At 45.9% G+C, this 16,869-nt stretch overlaps 1 protein-coding gene across 1 annotated transcript in view; it reads right to left on the bottom strand.

Moving 5' to 3' along the window:
• The window catches only part of EFR3B (EFR3 homolog B), a 114,417-nt gene that overhangs the window by 45,219 nt on the left and 52,329 nt on the right, over positions 1-16,869 (bottom strand). The window contains exon 4 of the mRNA XM_037737072.1: positions 8,060-8,210. Coding sequence (XP_037593000.1) covers positions 8,060-8,210 — 151 coding nt within the window. The remainder of the gene's footprint in view (positions 1-8,059; positions 8,211-16,869) is intronic.

Below are 16,869 nucleotides of genomic sequence, written 5' to 3'. Positions count from 1 at the left end.
ATAAAAGATAAAAGATAAAAACATGAGGGGAAAGATAAAAACATGAGGGGAAAGGTGGGTGGGGAGCAGGTTATTTGCATGGTTTCCACAGATTCTAAGATTCTAACTGCAAAGACAAAAATGTAATTTTACAATGGAGAGGGTAGCTGGCCACACCCTGGGCCAGAATCACACTTGGCATCCATAAAAGTGGGACACAGACATTTCTGCCTCCTGCTGTGATACCCAGTATAGCAACCCACAAGCCCCATGAAGTGTTATAGCCAAAAGAAGTTACCTGCATCCAATCAAACCTTCAGATCTAATTCCAGTTTGCAGGAAACACAAGAGACAGGAGAGTCAGGTGAGTGACACCACAGGAAAGAACCAGACAAATCCAGAATGGGGGGCATTCTACAAAGCAACTTAACTTTCCTCTTCAAAAAGTCAATGTCACGAGTAAAAGAGGCACAGAGTGAGGTTGGAAAGCTGCTGAGAGAGGTAAGGGACATAGGAAACAAAGAAACACAGTCTTTATTAAGTTCTGATTTGAAAAAGGCTAGCAATGTAGACAACGGGGGACAAGTAGGGAAACCTGGATTTGGACAACATATGAAAATAAGATCGGGGAATGACTCGATTTTGTCAGGCAAGATAATGGCATTTTGTAGTTTGCAGGAGAATGTAATTTTTTTTGTTTTTCTCTTGTTTATTAATTTAATTTACTTCTACAGTGCAAGAGATTTGAACTTGTGTTTAGATTGAGGGAAGGAGCCAAAGCAAGGCAAAGGGTGGAGATGGGGAGGGGGAGAAAGAATGGATCCAGGGAGGCTCTGGAGGGGCTGGACACCTCTTCCTTTGGAGAGGAAGAATATGGACACTGGAAGTGGGAGGAGCCCCCTGGGACAGCCCCCATTTCCTGAGTGGGAGAAAAAGCAAATGCATCTTGAGACTGAAGAAGTTGATTTGGGAGGGGAGTTGAGGAGAAAATGGAAGCTTCGTGAGGACCACCTGGAGGAAACCCTGGTAAGCTCCTAGTGCACCAATGTGTGGAGGCCCTGACTCACAGGCCATGTGGTTTTCTGAAGTGGGGGCATTTGGTGGAGAAGGCGGGGTGGCTGTGCCAACCCCGGGAGGGTGAGGCAGGTGGACAGAAGGTGTCCTGAGGGCCCAGGAGGGTGGCAGAGGAAGGGAGTCTCAGCAAGAGTGGGAGCTTGGGGGTAAGAGGAGAGCTGGGGAGGTGAGACCTCGTGAGTGGGAGGAGAGCGAGGGAGCAAGGTGGAGGAGAACAGGGCGCTGCACAGACTGAGTCACAAGGAGGGACATCTCCAAGACCCCTACCATCCAGGACCCCCACGACCCTGGCCCTGCTGCAGAGAGGCAGCCCTCCCACTCATCTGCTGAGTGATTAGCTTTGCACTAGCCTCTGAGTGGGCTTGGTTTGAGGTTGTGGCACAGTAAAAGCACAAATGCCTGTGTGCCATTGACTCTGGGTTACTCAGAGGACAACTTTTTATTTTTTATTTTTATTTTTCATTTTTTTGAGATGGAGTTCACTCTTGTTGCCCAGGCTGGAGTGCAATGGCACAATCTTAGCTTGCCACTACCTCTGCCTCCCAGGTTCAAGCAATTCTTCTGCCTCAGCCTCCCGCATAGCTGTGATTACAGGCATGTACTACCATGCCCAGCTTATGTTTGTATTTTTAGTAGAGACAGGGTTTCTCCATGTTGGTCAGGCTGGTCTCAAACTCCTGAACTCAGGTGATCCTCCCACCTTGGCGTTCCAAACTGCTGGGATTACAGGTGTGAGCCACCACATCTGGCCAAGTATAACTTTTTAAAAATGGAGGTGAAATTCACATAACCTAAAATTAGCCTTGTTTAACTGCCCAATTCAGTGGCCTTTAATCCATTTACAATGTTTTGCAATCAAAACATGTTCCTCCCCCCAAAAGAAAACCCTGAACCCACTCAGCAGGCCCTCTCCATTCCTCTCCCCCATTGCCTGGCAAACACAAATCTATTTCCTGTCTCTACCCCTAACTGGATATTCCATATAAATGAGATGATAAATATGTGGCCTTTGGGTTGTTTCTACATTTTGGCTCTTGTGAATACTATTGCTGTGAACACTTTGTGTACAGCTATTTGTTTGAGAACCTGTTAATAATTATTTTGAGTATACACCTTAGCAGAATTGCTGGGCCATATGATAATCCCATATGTTCAACTTTTTGAGGAAGCACTAAACTATTTTCCATAGGTGCTACCCCATTTCATGTTTCCACCATCAATGCATGAGGGTTTTGGTTTCCACATCCTTGCCAACATTTGCCATCATTCGTGTGTGTGACTGTGTTTTTAATCGGCATCTTAGTTGGTGAGGTGAAGTGGCATCTTGCTGCGGTTGTGATTTGTATTTCCTTAATGATGAGTGATTCGAAGTATCTTTTTGTGTGCTTCTTGGCCATGTGTGTATCTTTTTTGGGGAAATGTCTATGTGAGTTCTTTGCCCGTTTTTAATTGGGTTGTCTTTTTGTTGTTAAGTCTTAAGAATCATTTGTATATTCTGGTTATTGAACCCTTATTAGATATATGATTTGTAAATATTTTCTCCCATTCCGTGGGTTATCTTTTTACTGTCTGGATTGTGTCCTTTGGTGCATAAAAGTTTTAATTTTTCCTTTTTCTTTTTTTTTGAGACAAAGTCTTGCTTTGTCACCCAGGCTGCAGTGCATTGGAGTGATCTCAGCTCACTGCAACCTCCATCTCCTAGCTTCAAGCAATTCTCCCACCTCAGCCTCCCAAGTAGCTGGGATTACAGGCATGCACAATCACACCCCAGCTGATTTTTGTATTTTTAATAGAGACGGGGTTTCATGATGTTGGCCAGGCTGGTCTGGAACTCCTCACAAGCGACCCACCCGCCTTGGCCTCCCAAAGTGCTGGGATTATAAGAGTAACCGACTGCACCCAGCCAAAGTTTTAAATTTTGATGAAGTTCAATTTATCTATGTTGTTTCTATAGTTGCTTTTGCTTTTGATATCATATCTAAGAATCCATTGCCAAATCCAAGATCGTAAAGACTTATCCTTATAGTTTCTTCTAAGAGTCTTATAGTTTTAGCTCTTACATTTAGGGCTTTGATCTATTTTGAGTTAATTGTTGTGTGTGGTGTGAGATAGAAGTGAAAGTATAAACTTTCAATGTATGAATCTTCGTAATATTTTACTATGTGTATACACTAGGCCAATATGTTAGATTGTTTATGTAGAGGATCTCAGGATCATTTAATATTTTTAGTTTATCATTAGTAAGTGCCCTTAAAAAGTCAGGACATGTGGTGATTGACACTGTCCCCAAGACATGCATCTGGACCCATCATGCAACGAGGCAGATGTGCAGAAGTGAACTCCGAGCAAGGAAGGGTTTTAGCTGGCCCTGCCTCCCCACTGTCTCCTGGTTTTCCAGTCCCTCCTCTTGATCCAAAGCCCAGGTATTCTCATTAAGGGCTGGAAAGCATCACTTAAATTTTCGCTGGGCACAGTGGCTCACACCTGTAATCCAGCACTTTGGGAGGCCAGGGCGGGCAGATCACCTGAGGTCAGGAGTTTGAGAAGGGCCTGGCCAATATGGTGAAATCCCATGTCTACTAAAAATGCAAAAATTAGCCAGGTGTGGTGGTGAGAAAAAAAAAAACAAGAAAGAGAGGGAGACCAAAACAAAAAAAAAAAAAAAAAAAGAGAGAGAGAAGAAAGTAAAAAAAAAAAGCATCACTTAAATTTTTAAAATTGTACTTTACTGCATGATGTAAAGTGCAGGGGTGGTATTAGCAAATCTGGATTTTGTGACAAGTCTTCCGACAACTGCATCCTTGGGATGATCAAGCACAACCTGTATAAATATCTATCCCAGGGAAGGAAGCAAGGGAGGGACGAGGAGAGGGAGAGGAGAAAGAAAGAATAAAAGAAGGAAGGAAGGGAAGGAATCCTACACAGGCTTAAGACAAGCATGGGTCAGTGGTTCCCAGACCTAAATGGCATCACGTAGGAAGCAAAAATACACAGATTCCCAGGTCTCCTCTCCAGAGATGTGGGTCTCATTGAGCCCTAGGAATCAGTAGGTTTCCAAAGCTCACTGGTCTGAGTTGGGGACCTTGAAGGGGGTATGGTTTCTGAAGAGACACTCTACAGGGGGGAGATCTGTGCTATACCAGTTCAGGAAGCACAACCAGGTCTAAAGGGAAAGCTACAGGGAGGCAGCGTGGACTCAGGGTGAGGCTTTTTCTTGACTTTCACCCATAGGGCCGGGGGGCTGCCTTGTGATAGACTAAGCCTGGTCATGGGAGCATCGGCACAGAGGCCACGTGCCATGCTTTGGAATCTATGGGGAGGACTTCACATCCGGTGGGGCCGGTGAGGGGCTTCTGACCTTGCCACCCCTCAGATTCTAGGGAGAATATTGATAGACGCACAGGGGCTGAAAGAATCACTGCCTAAAGCCAGCACTCCAACTATGTGAGCACAGACAAATCATCTCACTTCTCAGGGCCCCATCTCTACACTGAGAAATCTGACAAAACGAGGGGTTAGATGAGTTGATGCATTTTGCTTTCTTTTCCTTTTCTCCTTTCTCTCCTCCCCTTTCTTTTGATTTCCTGGTAGCAAAACCTTTTATCCAAATAAAATGCTGCAAACTTCCATTCAAACAATGAAAAGGACGGGCTGGGTGTGGTAGCTCACACCTGTAATCTCAGCACTTTGGGAGGCCAAGACAGGTGGATCCCTTGAGGTCAGGAGCTGGAGAGCAGACTAGCTAACACAGCAAAACCCTGTCTCTACAAAAAATAAATTAACTAGGGCAAGACGCTGTAGCTCACACCGGTAATCCCAGCACTTTGGGAGGCCAAGGCAGGCAGATCACCTGCCAAGATTGTACCATTGCACTCTGGCCTGGGCAGCCTCTGCCTCCTGGGTTCAAGCAATTCTCCTGCCTCAGCCTCCCAAGTAGCTAGGATTACAGAAAAGAGCCACCATGCCTGGCTAATTTTTTGTGTTTTTAGTAGAAACAGGGTTTCACCATGTTAGCCAGGCTGGTCTCAAACTCCTGACCTCAGGTGATCTGCCTGCCTTGGCCTCCCAAAGTGCTGGGCAGGTCACTTGAGGCCAGGAGTTAGAGACCAGTCTAGCCAATAAGGTGAAACCCCATTTCTACTAAAAGTTAGCCAGGTGTGGTAGCAGGTGCCTATAATTCCAGCTACTGGGGAAGCTGAGGCAGGAGAATCACTTGAACCTGGGAGGCAGAGGTTGCAGTGAGCCGAGATTGCACCACTGCATTCCAGCCTATGCAACAGAGCAAGGCTCCGTCTCAAAAAAAAAAAAAAAAAAATTAGCTGGGCATGGTGGCACACACCTTGAATCCCAGCTACTGTGGTGGCTGAAGCAGGAGAATTGCTTGAACTTGGGAGGCAGAGGTTGCAGTGAGCCAAGATCATGCCAGTGCACTCCAACCTGGGTAACAGAGTGAGGCTCCACTTCAAAAAAACCCGAAAAACCCAAAACAATGAAAAGGAGCTGGCTATTGGCTATTGGATGAAGTAGCAGTAAAGGGCCTAGAGACTTCTATTCCTCTTCCCCCAGGTCCCCCTTTCCCCCACAAAGCTCTGAATCCATGTGAAGACCTGTTTGGAACTCCTGGGCTGGACTCTCAGATAATGACATGCTGGCAGGTGTAAAATGATGAGGAGCAAAAGGACACTCTTCTCAGGAAGGCTCAAGAAGGTCTGGGCTCAGAGAGCTGGAAAGAGCAGCAGACAGGGATGGCAAGGGGAAAGGCTGCCTTCCAAGCTGCCCTCTGGAGCTACTGCAAATATTTGACTTAACTTACTGACAATAGCTTGTTCTTAAATCATCTGTGTTGTCTGCAGTACAGCAATCATGAGTCAACTTGCTCTCTGACTGATGCGATGATTCACTGTGATGGGGAATCTGCAGGACACTGAATTTTCCAGGCAGTAGCTGACAAAACACCTGCTCTGGGCTAGGATTTGCTACGCGGAAAGCTAGAGCTGGCAGCCACCTGCTTCTTGTGGCCCCCACAGATGCGTGATGGCTGGTTCATTTTCCATTCAGATGTTCCCTTTTAGGCTGTGGTTATCTTAAACAGGACAACTAAAACAGTATCTGAAGCTGTTGCCAGGGCAACTTGACAAAGGACTTTCCCCTCAGCTAGTATATGTGTAATGTGTCAAAGGCAGCTGGCTGCCAGGGATAGGAAAGAGAAGGGAATCTGTATAGGTTGCTACTCTTGGTCCTCAGAAGGAAAGTTGGAAGACTGTCTTCTGGTTAAATCAACTTATGTAGAACAGGAAAGCAACCCTGACCCATGCAATAAAAATTCAGGTTTGGGGCTGGGCATGGTGGCTCATGCCTGTAATCCCAGCACTTTAGGAGGCTGAGGTGGGTGGATCATGAGGTCAGGAGTTTGAGACCAGCCTGGCCAATATGGTGAAACCCCATCTCTACTAAAAATACAAAAATTAGCTGGGCGTGATGGTACATACCTGTAGTCCCAGCTACTCAAGAGGCTGAGGCACTAGGATTGCTTGAACCCAGAGACGGAGGTTGCAGTGAGCCGGGATCGCACCACTGCACTCCAGCCTGGGCAACACAGTAAGACTCTGCCTCAAAAATAAATAAATAAATAAATAAAAAATAAAAACTCAGCTTGGGAGGCTAAGGGGCAAACCTTAAAGTTTTGTGATATCTGCAGCTAGATAAAGGCCTCACTTAAGACCTGTAAAATAGTTGCATCTAAGCTGCATGAAGACCTGGAGCTTAAAGTATGTCCTGAAGGGAAAGGAAGGGAGAGATGGCAAGAAATTAAAGACAACCAGGGCATGGGAGTTTGTTTAGATGCACACATGAAACTGGGAGTTTTTGACCTATCTGATAGCTCTTCTCTAAATCATACTCTCCCATGACTGCAACCACTTGCACTGACACCAGTGTTAGAAAGCTTGAAGGACTTACAGAGACCAAGTTGAACCTGCTCATGGTATTGATGAAAAGACTGAGGCCCATGAAAGGTAACCTGCTCGACGCTTCACAGTAAGGGAAGGGCAGAACTAAGCCAGAAGCCCTGTTTCCTGCTTCCCTGTGGTCTTTCCACTGATCTGGTAGCTTTGTCCTGGGGACATCACTTTACTCTGTCTTTGAAAGAGGCATAGCCTGGACAGCTTTCAAGATATGCCCCCATAGAGTGCTGAGTGGTGAGGACCTTGGGCTCCTCCTGCCCTCCAAAGAATGCCTCTGTTTCCATTGATTTTTATATCTACTGGGGGACCCCACTTAAAATTATTTGAGGGGAAAAAAATTCTATCAGTAAAAAAGTTTGGTGATCATCAGTCTAACGCTGAACACGTTAGATGGTGTTAATGGTTGCACAAATTTATGAATACAGTAAAACCACTGTGTTTTTTTTTTCTTTTTTTTTTTTTTGAGATGGCTTCTCACTCTGTTGCCCAGGTTAGAGTGCAGTGGTGCAATCTCGGCTCACCACAACCTCCGCTTCCTGGGTTTAAGTGATTTTCCTGCCTCAGCCTCCTAAGTAGCTGGGATTGGATTACAGGTGTGTGCCACACCACCAGGCTTTTTTTTTTTTTTCTGTGTTTTTAGTATAGACGGGGTTTTGCCATGTTGGCCAGGCTGTTCTCGAACTCCTGACCTCAAGTGATATAACCCTTGGCCTCCCAAAGTGCTGGCCTTGGCCTCCCAAAGTGCTGGGATTACAGGTGTGAGCCACCGTGCCCGGCCACCACTGAGTTTTAAAATGGGACGCTTGAAAGTAGTGAATTCTGTTTTTAAAAATTATTTTATTATATATCTATATAATTTGTTTAAAAAATGAAAGGGCTCTTTGTTCACACAAAGGGAGACCCCAAAACAAGCAGTGTGTCACACTTAGGGTTGGGAACTAAACAGGAACAGAATGTGACAATGCCAACCCTGAGGTCCCCCCTTCCCCTGCCAACCCCCAGGATTCGGGTGGGAGTCCAGGATCCCCCGGGCCACTCCTTACCGAGTTGGTGCCAAGGATCTGCAGGTTGGGCTTCTCCGACTCCAGCAGCTTGGCCACCATCTTGAGGAAGCTCTCCACGAAGAGGTTGATGCTCTGGCAGTGGCAGGCCATGAGCAGCTGGTCCAAAGCCTCCATGGCAATGCACACGTACCTGGGGAGGGCAGCACACGCCATCACTGGCCGCACCCCTGCCACCCCGTGGCCCAACCGGGACATGCCAGGTGTCAGCGCGGTGACCTGGGCAATGCACCATCCAGGTAACGAGGCTCCCCCACAGCCTGCCAATGTCTGGGCAGCCTTTCCAACAAGTGTCTGCTCCAGTCCAGAACTGAGTCAGAACGAATCTGGGCTGGAAAGAAGCCTGAAGACCAACTCATTCAGCCACTTATTTTACAGATTAAGAACAGGAGGATGGATGAGATGAGCATTTCATGAGTCAATACAAAGAGCAAGATTGATACCCACAATAGCAAACTGTAAGTCTAAACTCTGTGAGGTTGGAGAATTACCCAGTTCAAGTCAAGAGTGTTTTTGAGTGCCCACTACGGAAAGGCTCTGTCCTAAACAGTGCAGGTGGTGTAAGGATGAGGAAGGCAGTCATTCAGCTGAACGAGCTGAGATAATACACAGCTTTTCCTTTAAAGGGAAAATAACCAACAAGAAAATCATGCATGATGTACTATAAGGTTTCCAAGGATGGAGAGAGATGGCTCGAGTGGGGAGGAAGTCAAGAGCTTTATGAAGAATCTGAGTCAGGCCTGAGGACCAACTTCAAGGCATAGAAAATTGCAAGTTTTGCGTTTGAAAGCCTCAGAAAGTACTCTGCAAGCAATGTGGTTGACAGCATTACTATGCAAGGCATAGAAAATTTGCAAGTGTTGTATTTGAAAGCCTCAGAAATCCCATGATAGATTACTATACAAGCAATATGGTTGACAGCATTACTATGTTTGGACAATACTCCCTACTGAGGGAATAAGACAGACAAGATGGATACAGAATAAATTTTTTTTCTCCTTATGAGGAAAGTTCCCTGTGTGAACTAAGTCTTAGTTCTACTTAAACAATTCCTCTCAAGTCTAAAACCTGAGTGAACAACTTCAGAAACTAGGAATATACAATATCCAGTGTCAAAGAGCTAAGTCAGCTCACTAGATGACTGACAACTGGCATGGTTGGCTCTGTGTCCCCATCCGAATCTCACCTTGAATTGCAATAATCCCCACACGTCAAGGGCAGGGCACCAGGTGGAGGTAATTGAATCATGGGGTGGTTTTCCCCATACTGTTCTTGTGACAGTGAGTGCATTCTCTCGAGATCTGATGGTTTTATAAGGGGCTTCCCCTTTAGCTTGGCTTTCATTCTCTCCCCTGCCTCCGTGTGAAGAGGTGCCTCCCACCATGATTGCAAGTTTCCTGAGGCCTCCCCAGCCGTGCAGAACTGTGTAAGTCAATTAAACCTCTTTTCTTTATAAATTACCCAGTCTCGGGTATTTCTTCATAGCAGCATGAGAATGGACTAATACAGTGAAATAAAATGTCAAGCTAAAGCCTAATAACCTCTGTCCTCTATTCGCAATTCTACTCTTAGGAGAAGCAAAAAAGAGGGCCATGCCATCTCCTACCTCCAGCTCCTCAACGCCTGAAAATAACAATCTCATTTGTTATTCTTGCTGTTCTCTCCTCTGTGCTAAATATACCCAAGCCCTCCCAAACTAGCCTTCACAGGACAACCCCCAATTATCTTAGTCGTCTTACCCAATGCTTCTCATAAATCTCCCAAAAAAATGCCAAGAATCAAATTCCTAATAAGGAGAAAGACACCTCTAAGCTCAAATTTCATATTTGTTGCAAGAGTGTGACATAACTAGTAATGTCTACATTATAAAACATCATCCTTTACTTACAAAGCATTTGCATTCTAAAGAAAGAGGGTTTTTGTTGTTTGTTTTGTTTTGTTTTCTAGCAAGGAAGCTGCTGCAAACCTTTCAGAAATTATTCTGGTTAAAATCTTTATAGTTTTGGAGTTAAGTTTCTGGGGTAGAATGCTAGATTTCTCTCCAAAATATGTCCCTTTGCCTTTCCCTAGTAATTCAGAATTTTAGCTGTGCATGTGGCTGCTCACTTGGGACTCCATTTCCCAGTCTCTCGTGCTGTGAGGTGAGACCACATGACAAAAACATTGCCATTAAAATGAGGGGAAGTGGCCAGGGCATGGTGGCTCATGCCAGGAATCCCAACCCTTTAGGAAGCTAAGGTGGGCAGATTGCTTGAGCCAGGAGTTCAAGACAGCCTGGGCAACATGGCGAGACCCCTTCTTTACAAAAAATACAAAACTTTGCCAAGCGTGGTGGTGTATGCCTGTAATCCCAGCTACTTGGAAGGCTGAAGTGGGAGGATCACTTGAGTCTGAGAGGTTGAGGCTGCAGTGAGCCATGATTGAACTACTGCACTCCAGCCTGGGTGACAGGGTAAGATCCTGTCTCAAAAATAAATAAACAGGCCAGGCAGAGTGGCTCACACTTGTAATCCCAGCACTTTGGGAGGCCAAGGTGGGTGGATCATGAGGTCAGGAGTTCAAGACCAGCCTGGTCAATATGGTGAAACCCTGTCTCTACTAAAAATACAAAAATTAGCTGGACATGGTGGTAGCACCTGTAGTCCAAGCCACTCAGGAAGCTGAGGCAAGAGAATCGCTTGAACCCAAGAGGCAGAGGTTGCAGTGAGTCAAGATCATGCCACTGCACTCCAGCCTGGGCGACAGAGCAAGACTCTGTCTTATTAAAAAATAAATAAATAAACAAACAAATAAAATAAGAAGAAGATATGTTGAACATCAGCATCTCTTGATTATAAGACACAATTGTGTCCTCTCTTTCCCTCTTCCTACCAGCTGGGAAGTGGCAAAAACTGGAGACCCAGAGAAGAAAGTCATGTGCTGCAGATCCCTGAATGACCTCATGGAGCACAGCCCACTGGCCCACTTCATAGTGGTGTGAGAGAGAAGAGAAACACTTCCATATTGCTGGAACCACTGTCTTTTTTAGTTTCTTTATACTCCGAATAGCACAGGAACCTAATAATCAGGTTTAGGAGTGCTTTAGAAGCCTGATGGCACAAATAAAGGTGAATTCTGAGCAATCCAAAGCAAACCAAGTGACTGACCTCATTGGAAAGGAAAGTAAGAGCCAGAAATTTGTCCATCCTGCTAGAGGTGAGATCATTGCAAGGCTTCATGAACTCAGAGTTTGGGCTCATGTGCCCATTACAGGATGGTGACCCTTCTACTTGTAATGTCAAATCGTGTGGAATAGAAAAGTACTTCCTGATACAAAGAAAATACAGGAGACGTAAAGTAAGCAGAAAACTGTAAAGCCTAATTGGGGTACCAAGAAATCAGGTTAATGTTTCCTCAGTCAAAATCAAGTAGCAAAAGGCCTCTCCTACAAGATCGCAGCAAGCTGTCACTATGGGATTTTATAATGTTTAAAGGTGCCCAAAACTCTAAAGTCAGGTTCATATGCTGTAAATATAATAAAGATGAGTTAAGAAGTTTGTCCTTCTTTATGTCTTGACCCAAATCATATCCATCATTGAATGTTAGGCAGATATTTAAAAGAAAAAAATTTTTTTAGACAGAGTTTTGCTCTTGTTGCCCAGGCTGGAGTACAATGGCGTGATCTCGGTTCACTGCAACCTCCACCTCCCAGGTTCAAGCAATTCTCCTGCCTCGTCCTCCTGAGTAGCTGGGATTATAGGTGCCCACCACCATATCAGCTAATTTTTTGTATTTTTAGTAGAGATGGGTTTTCACCATGCTGGCCAGGTTAGTCTTGAACTCCTGACCTCAGGTGATCCACCCACCTTGGCTTCCCAAAGTGCTGGGATTACAGGCATGAGCCACCACACACAGCCTATTTAAAAATTCTTGATTAGCTAGTCTTTTTTTCTTTTTCTTTTCTTTTCTTTTTTTTTTTTTTGAGACGGAGTTTCGCTCTTGTTACCCAGGCTGGAGCGCAATGGCGCGATCTCGGCTCACTGCAACCTCTGCCTCCTGGGTTTAGGCAATTCTCCTGCCTCAGCCTCCTGAGTAGCTGGGATTACAGGCACGCGCCACTATGCCCAGCTAATTTTTTGTATTTTTAGTAGAGACGGGGTTTCACCATGTTGACCAGGAAGGTCTCGATCTCTTGACCTCGTGATCCGCTCGCCTTGGCCTCCCAAAGTGCTGGGATTACAGGCGTGAGCCACCGCACCCGGCCCCTTTTTTTCTTTTAAACAAAGTTGGGGTGAACAAAGAGCACAGCCAGGTTTATTACAGGACAATTGCAGGAGCTCTCACAAGGCCACAACACAAGTCTCCATGATACCTCCGGGGACAGCTACCCAGTTTCAGATATTGCACCGTCAGACTGCCTCAGACATGAGCTAGCTTTGCTAATCCAAACATTAAAAAAAAAATTAACAGCAGTCATGACTTCTAAATGTTTTTTTAAGACATCAACTATTTCTTACACACCCTTCAGCTAACTTCTATACCAAGTAACCAGAAAATAAAACAGCCTCTAAATGCTGAAATTTTCTTTGCCACATTTATAAAATGTTTATTTCTTTTATCTAGATGAGCCGAGTCAACTATTATTATTATTATTATTATTATTAATGTTATTTGAGACTGAGTCTCGCTGTTGTTGGCCTTGGCTGGAGTAAAATGGCGCAATCTCGGCTCACTGCAATCTCTGCCTCTCGGGTTCCAGCAATTCTCCTGCCTCAGCCTCCTGAGTAGCTGGTGCTACATGTGCATGCCCCCACACCTGGCTAATTTTTGCAGTTTTAGTAGAGATTGGGTTTCACCATGTTGTCCAGGCTGATCTCAAACTCCTGACCTCAGGTGATCCATCCACCTCAGCCTCCCAAAGTGCTGGGATTATAGGCATGAGCCACTGTGCCCGTCCAGAGTCAACTATTATTAAGTGATTCTTTAATGATATTAAATAAAGGTTTAATTGAATAGTTGTCTCTGGGCCCACTCACAAATGGATTCAGTCATGCTCTATCCACAGAGTGTCTTCCAAATACAAAGGCGGCCTTGGCTCTTTGAGCCCTTCTGGTGAACGAGAGCCACACCTATCAATCTTCCCAGCTCCCGGGACAGCCATTCCTGGCTCTGCAGCCTCAACCTTTAGAGGCCATCACAATCACCATCTAGGAAACCTACTGTGCCTTGCAGACCCAGTCCCAGCATGTTTCAGGTCCACTGTGTAGAGACCGAATTCTGCAGGGTTGGGGAAGCAGACTGGGCTGGAGCCCTTCCAAAGGGGACAGGCTTTCCCTGCAGAGAGACCTGAACACCTTCATGCAGCCAAGCATGGCAAGTAGGAAATGAGGGCAGGCAGCGTGGGATTCTCTTCCCTTATGAATCATCCTGGCATCCTTCTGTATGAAGGGATCTGTGGCATTTCACCATTATTTACAGTGTTTAAATGAGGTAAAGGAAAGGGTGGAGTTAGGCAAGAGAAGAAACTCAAGGCCTCGCAAACCCCAGAGCTTTTAGACTACCACTTTTCCTCTTCCTGGAAAAAATTCCAGAAATTCCTGATATGGAAAAACCATCCATTGCTTAAAAAAAAAAAAATTGGCTACTTATCAAGAGTGGAAAGTGGAAATTTTCCGTTTTGGTAGAAGGTGAAAATTATGGTAGATGTGAAACTGAAAAGTGTAAGAAGTATAAGGCCTAGTTCTCTGTTCCTCATCTCTGATCCCAGTCTTAAGGATGGAATATTTGTAATTATGAACTCGAACTTTTCAAAACATCTTAGAGAATTAGAAGTCAATGGGACCTTGGAAGCCCAGAGTCCAATGCTCTCCATGTTTGTGCTATTTTATTTTAACCTTCTCAAGTGTGTCCAATCTGTTACACACTCAAAAGGAATAGAGCCTGGGATTCCCAGATCAGAAGGTCACTATCAGCAGAGATCTGACCTGGGGTGGGTGTCCTGGTAGGGGTCCAAAGTCATAACAGGTCTGGAAATCTGAACTGGCCTAACTGCGTACTTAGAGCAGGAGGGGTAGGAGGGAGCTGGGCCCACGGGTGAAGGCAAGAGCAGGTTACAGACCACAACAGCAGCTGACAACCAAGGGTTGCAGAGGCACTAGCAGCACTGCCAGCGGGTGAGGAGGGCAGAACCCAAGGGATATAGGATGGACTGGGGTTCATGGGTAGCAGTGGAGGCTGGGAGAAGACAGGTGACAACCGGAGGAACTCAGGGTCAGAGGTCCAGGCAGAAAGTGAGTTACAAAAACTGAAGAAAACATGGTACTTAGGTGAGAGGCAAGAAGTCCCTGGTATACAGTCCCAGACTAGGCAGCTGGTTCTGCTGGAATACCCGTGCTCAGTAGGGAGTGGCCCTAGAAACCAAAGGAGGTGTCAAGCCTCCAAGAAAGGAGAAGTGGGGAGTAGAGTCCAGGAACCAGGCTTAGTTGGAGAAGAAAGGCAGATTCAGAGTCAGGGATGAGGGTCAGCAGGCCGGATGAGGGGGCAGCTTTAGTAGGGCAAGTCATTGCCCAAGAACCACTCAAGAGCAGTGGCCTGGACAAAGAACCTCTTGTTCCAGGCAATTTGAGTGCATGTGGTCAGCCCACTCCTAGACAGAACCTTCTGGGTTTTAGGAGTCCACAAGTAGGGAGAGAGGGCTGACCTCAGCTAAGGAAGGGAATGATGACCCTCCTCATCTAGTAGAGGTCTGCGGTATCCCTATCCCAAGGTCAGCCATCCTCTGACCAGGTTCACAGTCCTTCTGGTGAATGTGTATCTCTTAGGAACGCCACTGGGTCAGCTCCAGGGCCAGGGTCCTCAGATGAGAGAAGCACAATCCTCTGGCATGGGCATCTCCATCTGCCAGGGGTTGGTCCCAGGCTGGGTGAGAGCTCCAGGCACTGGGGATCCTGATGTCGTCTTATATGGCATTCTGCACCTGTCAGTGCTCAGGGGCCACTGTCAACTGAGAGTGTCTTTCCCAGCACCGCTGTTCCCTCCCCTGCTCTCCTCTACTTTCTAGGGGACATGCTGGCACTGGAGCTGAACGGGAAGGGAAATGTAAAGAGAAGGGAAAATAGAAGGACTGCTCGGTTTTTACCGCTCTGCACATCACTGCCCATCATATTCCATGCCCATGAACAATGCCTTGAAATTCACATCTCATCCTCTCTCTGCCCACATTTGGCTGCCCGCACTGTCTCCATGCTAAACACCTATGAGCCAGAGTCCACACACAACTGGAATGGGGTGACAATGTGGGGAGGCAATGGGGCAGATGAGGGTGGTTCTGCTCCTGGGTCCGGCATCCAAGGTTCATGTCCATATGGTCAAACCCCAAATACAGACACCTGCATCATGGCAGGGAGACACAGCCTCTCACCCTGACTACAGGAGAATATTTTACTCTTCCAAAGCTGCCTTCAGTGACGAAAAAGGTAATGATGACGTATGTGGCATTGGGTATGGAAAGACAGGGAGGGCAAAGAGATCAGATCTCACAGATTTTTCTTCTCCAAATGTTTACGAACAAAGCCCTCAGTGAGGCCGTCAGGTTTTAAATACTTAGAGGCTGCAATGGCTATTTTTAACAGAATGATACTAAATTTGAATTGCAGTTGTAAGGGCAGCAGAATGATTCTACGTGGCTCTGCTGGCTCTAGGACATTTTTTACTGAGAGAGCCATCACCGCAGAGAGGGCCAGCAAAATTAGTATTAAATGTTTAATGTTAGAGCTAGCATGTTGGTTTTAGGTTCAACCTACGATAAAGTCATTTTGACTTGCTTGAGTATAATTTACAATATATCAATGCCCCTAATATAATCAGCATGCATGGTAGATTCACTCTTATTTAGGATGTAGCCTCATTTTATTACATGAAATGATCATAGAAACATATTGGTTTGGGTCCTGCTTTTTACACCAGGGGTGGCTTGATTTAAGGTTTGCTGGTGAGGCCTGTGCTTTCTAGACCTCTACACCCTGTCAGCATCATGCACGTTTCATTGTAGTTCAAGACTGGCTCTGTCTTCTCCTGCCAGGAGGAAGGGGCCTTGGATGGTGGTGGGGCTGGTGGGCAATTGTAGGGGGAGGCCCAACAGAGGTCAAAGTGAGAGAGCACCAGAAAGGCCCACAGAGCCATCAGGGGGGTCGGCCAGACCATGTGGAGTGGGTCTACGGCAGGTGTGGTAGGGGTGGTGGGCTTGGCTGGGTTACAGGCAGGTTGTGTAAAACCCCAGAAGTCAAGCTGAGGATGCTGGATTTTTTTCTCAAGGAGCTAGAAAAGTACAGCTTGGTGTCTGTGTGTTGAAGATCATACATAGCAGTATTAACACAGAAGGACCAGAGCAGGAAAGATGGGGAGCAGGGAGACCATGTCCAAGGCTACTGCCATCATCTGAACAAAAAGAGAAGAGCCTGGACCAGGAGAAAGGGAAGAGTAGAGGACGGCTATGAAAGACTCCGTGGAGAATGGAACCAACAGACCTGAGAACAGTGGCCTGAATGAATCCACCCAACCCTCAGCCCCATGAGCAACACCACTAGGAATATCTGAGCATTCTCCTGACATTCGGTCTCTGAATCGTGGTGTGATGGTTGGGCAGCAAATGCCATATGCCCTATAGTTCATGTTTTTTACTGTGGAAGTAACACATCCACATAAAGAATATTTAGGAAAAACGTAGAAAAAATAGATTCAAAACAAAACCAAAAAACCCGAGCCACACTGCTCATAAAATGAGTACTCCTAACATATTGATATGTTCATTTAGT

The sequence above is a fragment of the Cebus imitator genome, unplaced genomic scaffold (assembly GCF_001604975.1).
Source record: "Cebus imitator isolate Cc_AM_T3 unplaced genomic scaffold, Cebus_imitator-1.0 Scaffold1, whole genome shotgun sequence".
NCBI classification, from domain to species: domain Eukaryota; kingdom Metazoa; phylum Chordata; class Mammalia; order Primates; family Cebidae; genus Cebus; species Cebus imitator.
The sequence above is the reverse complement of the archived record's forward strand: the minus strand, read 5'-3'. Positions and strand labels throughout refer to the sequence as shown.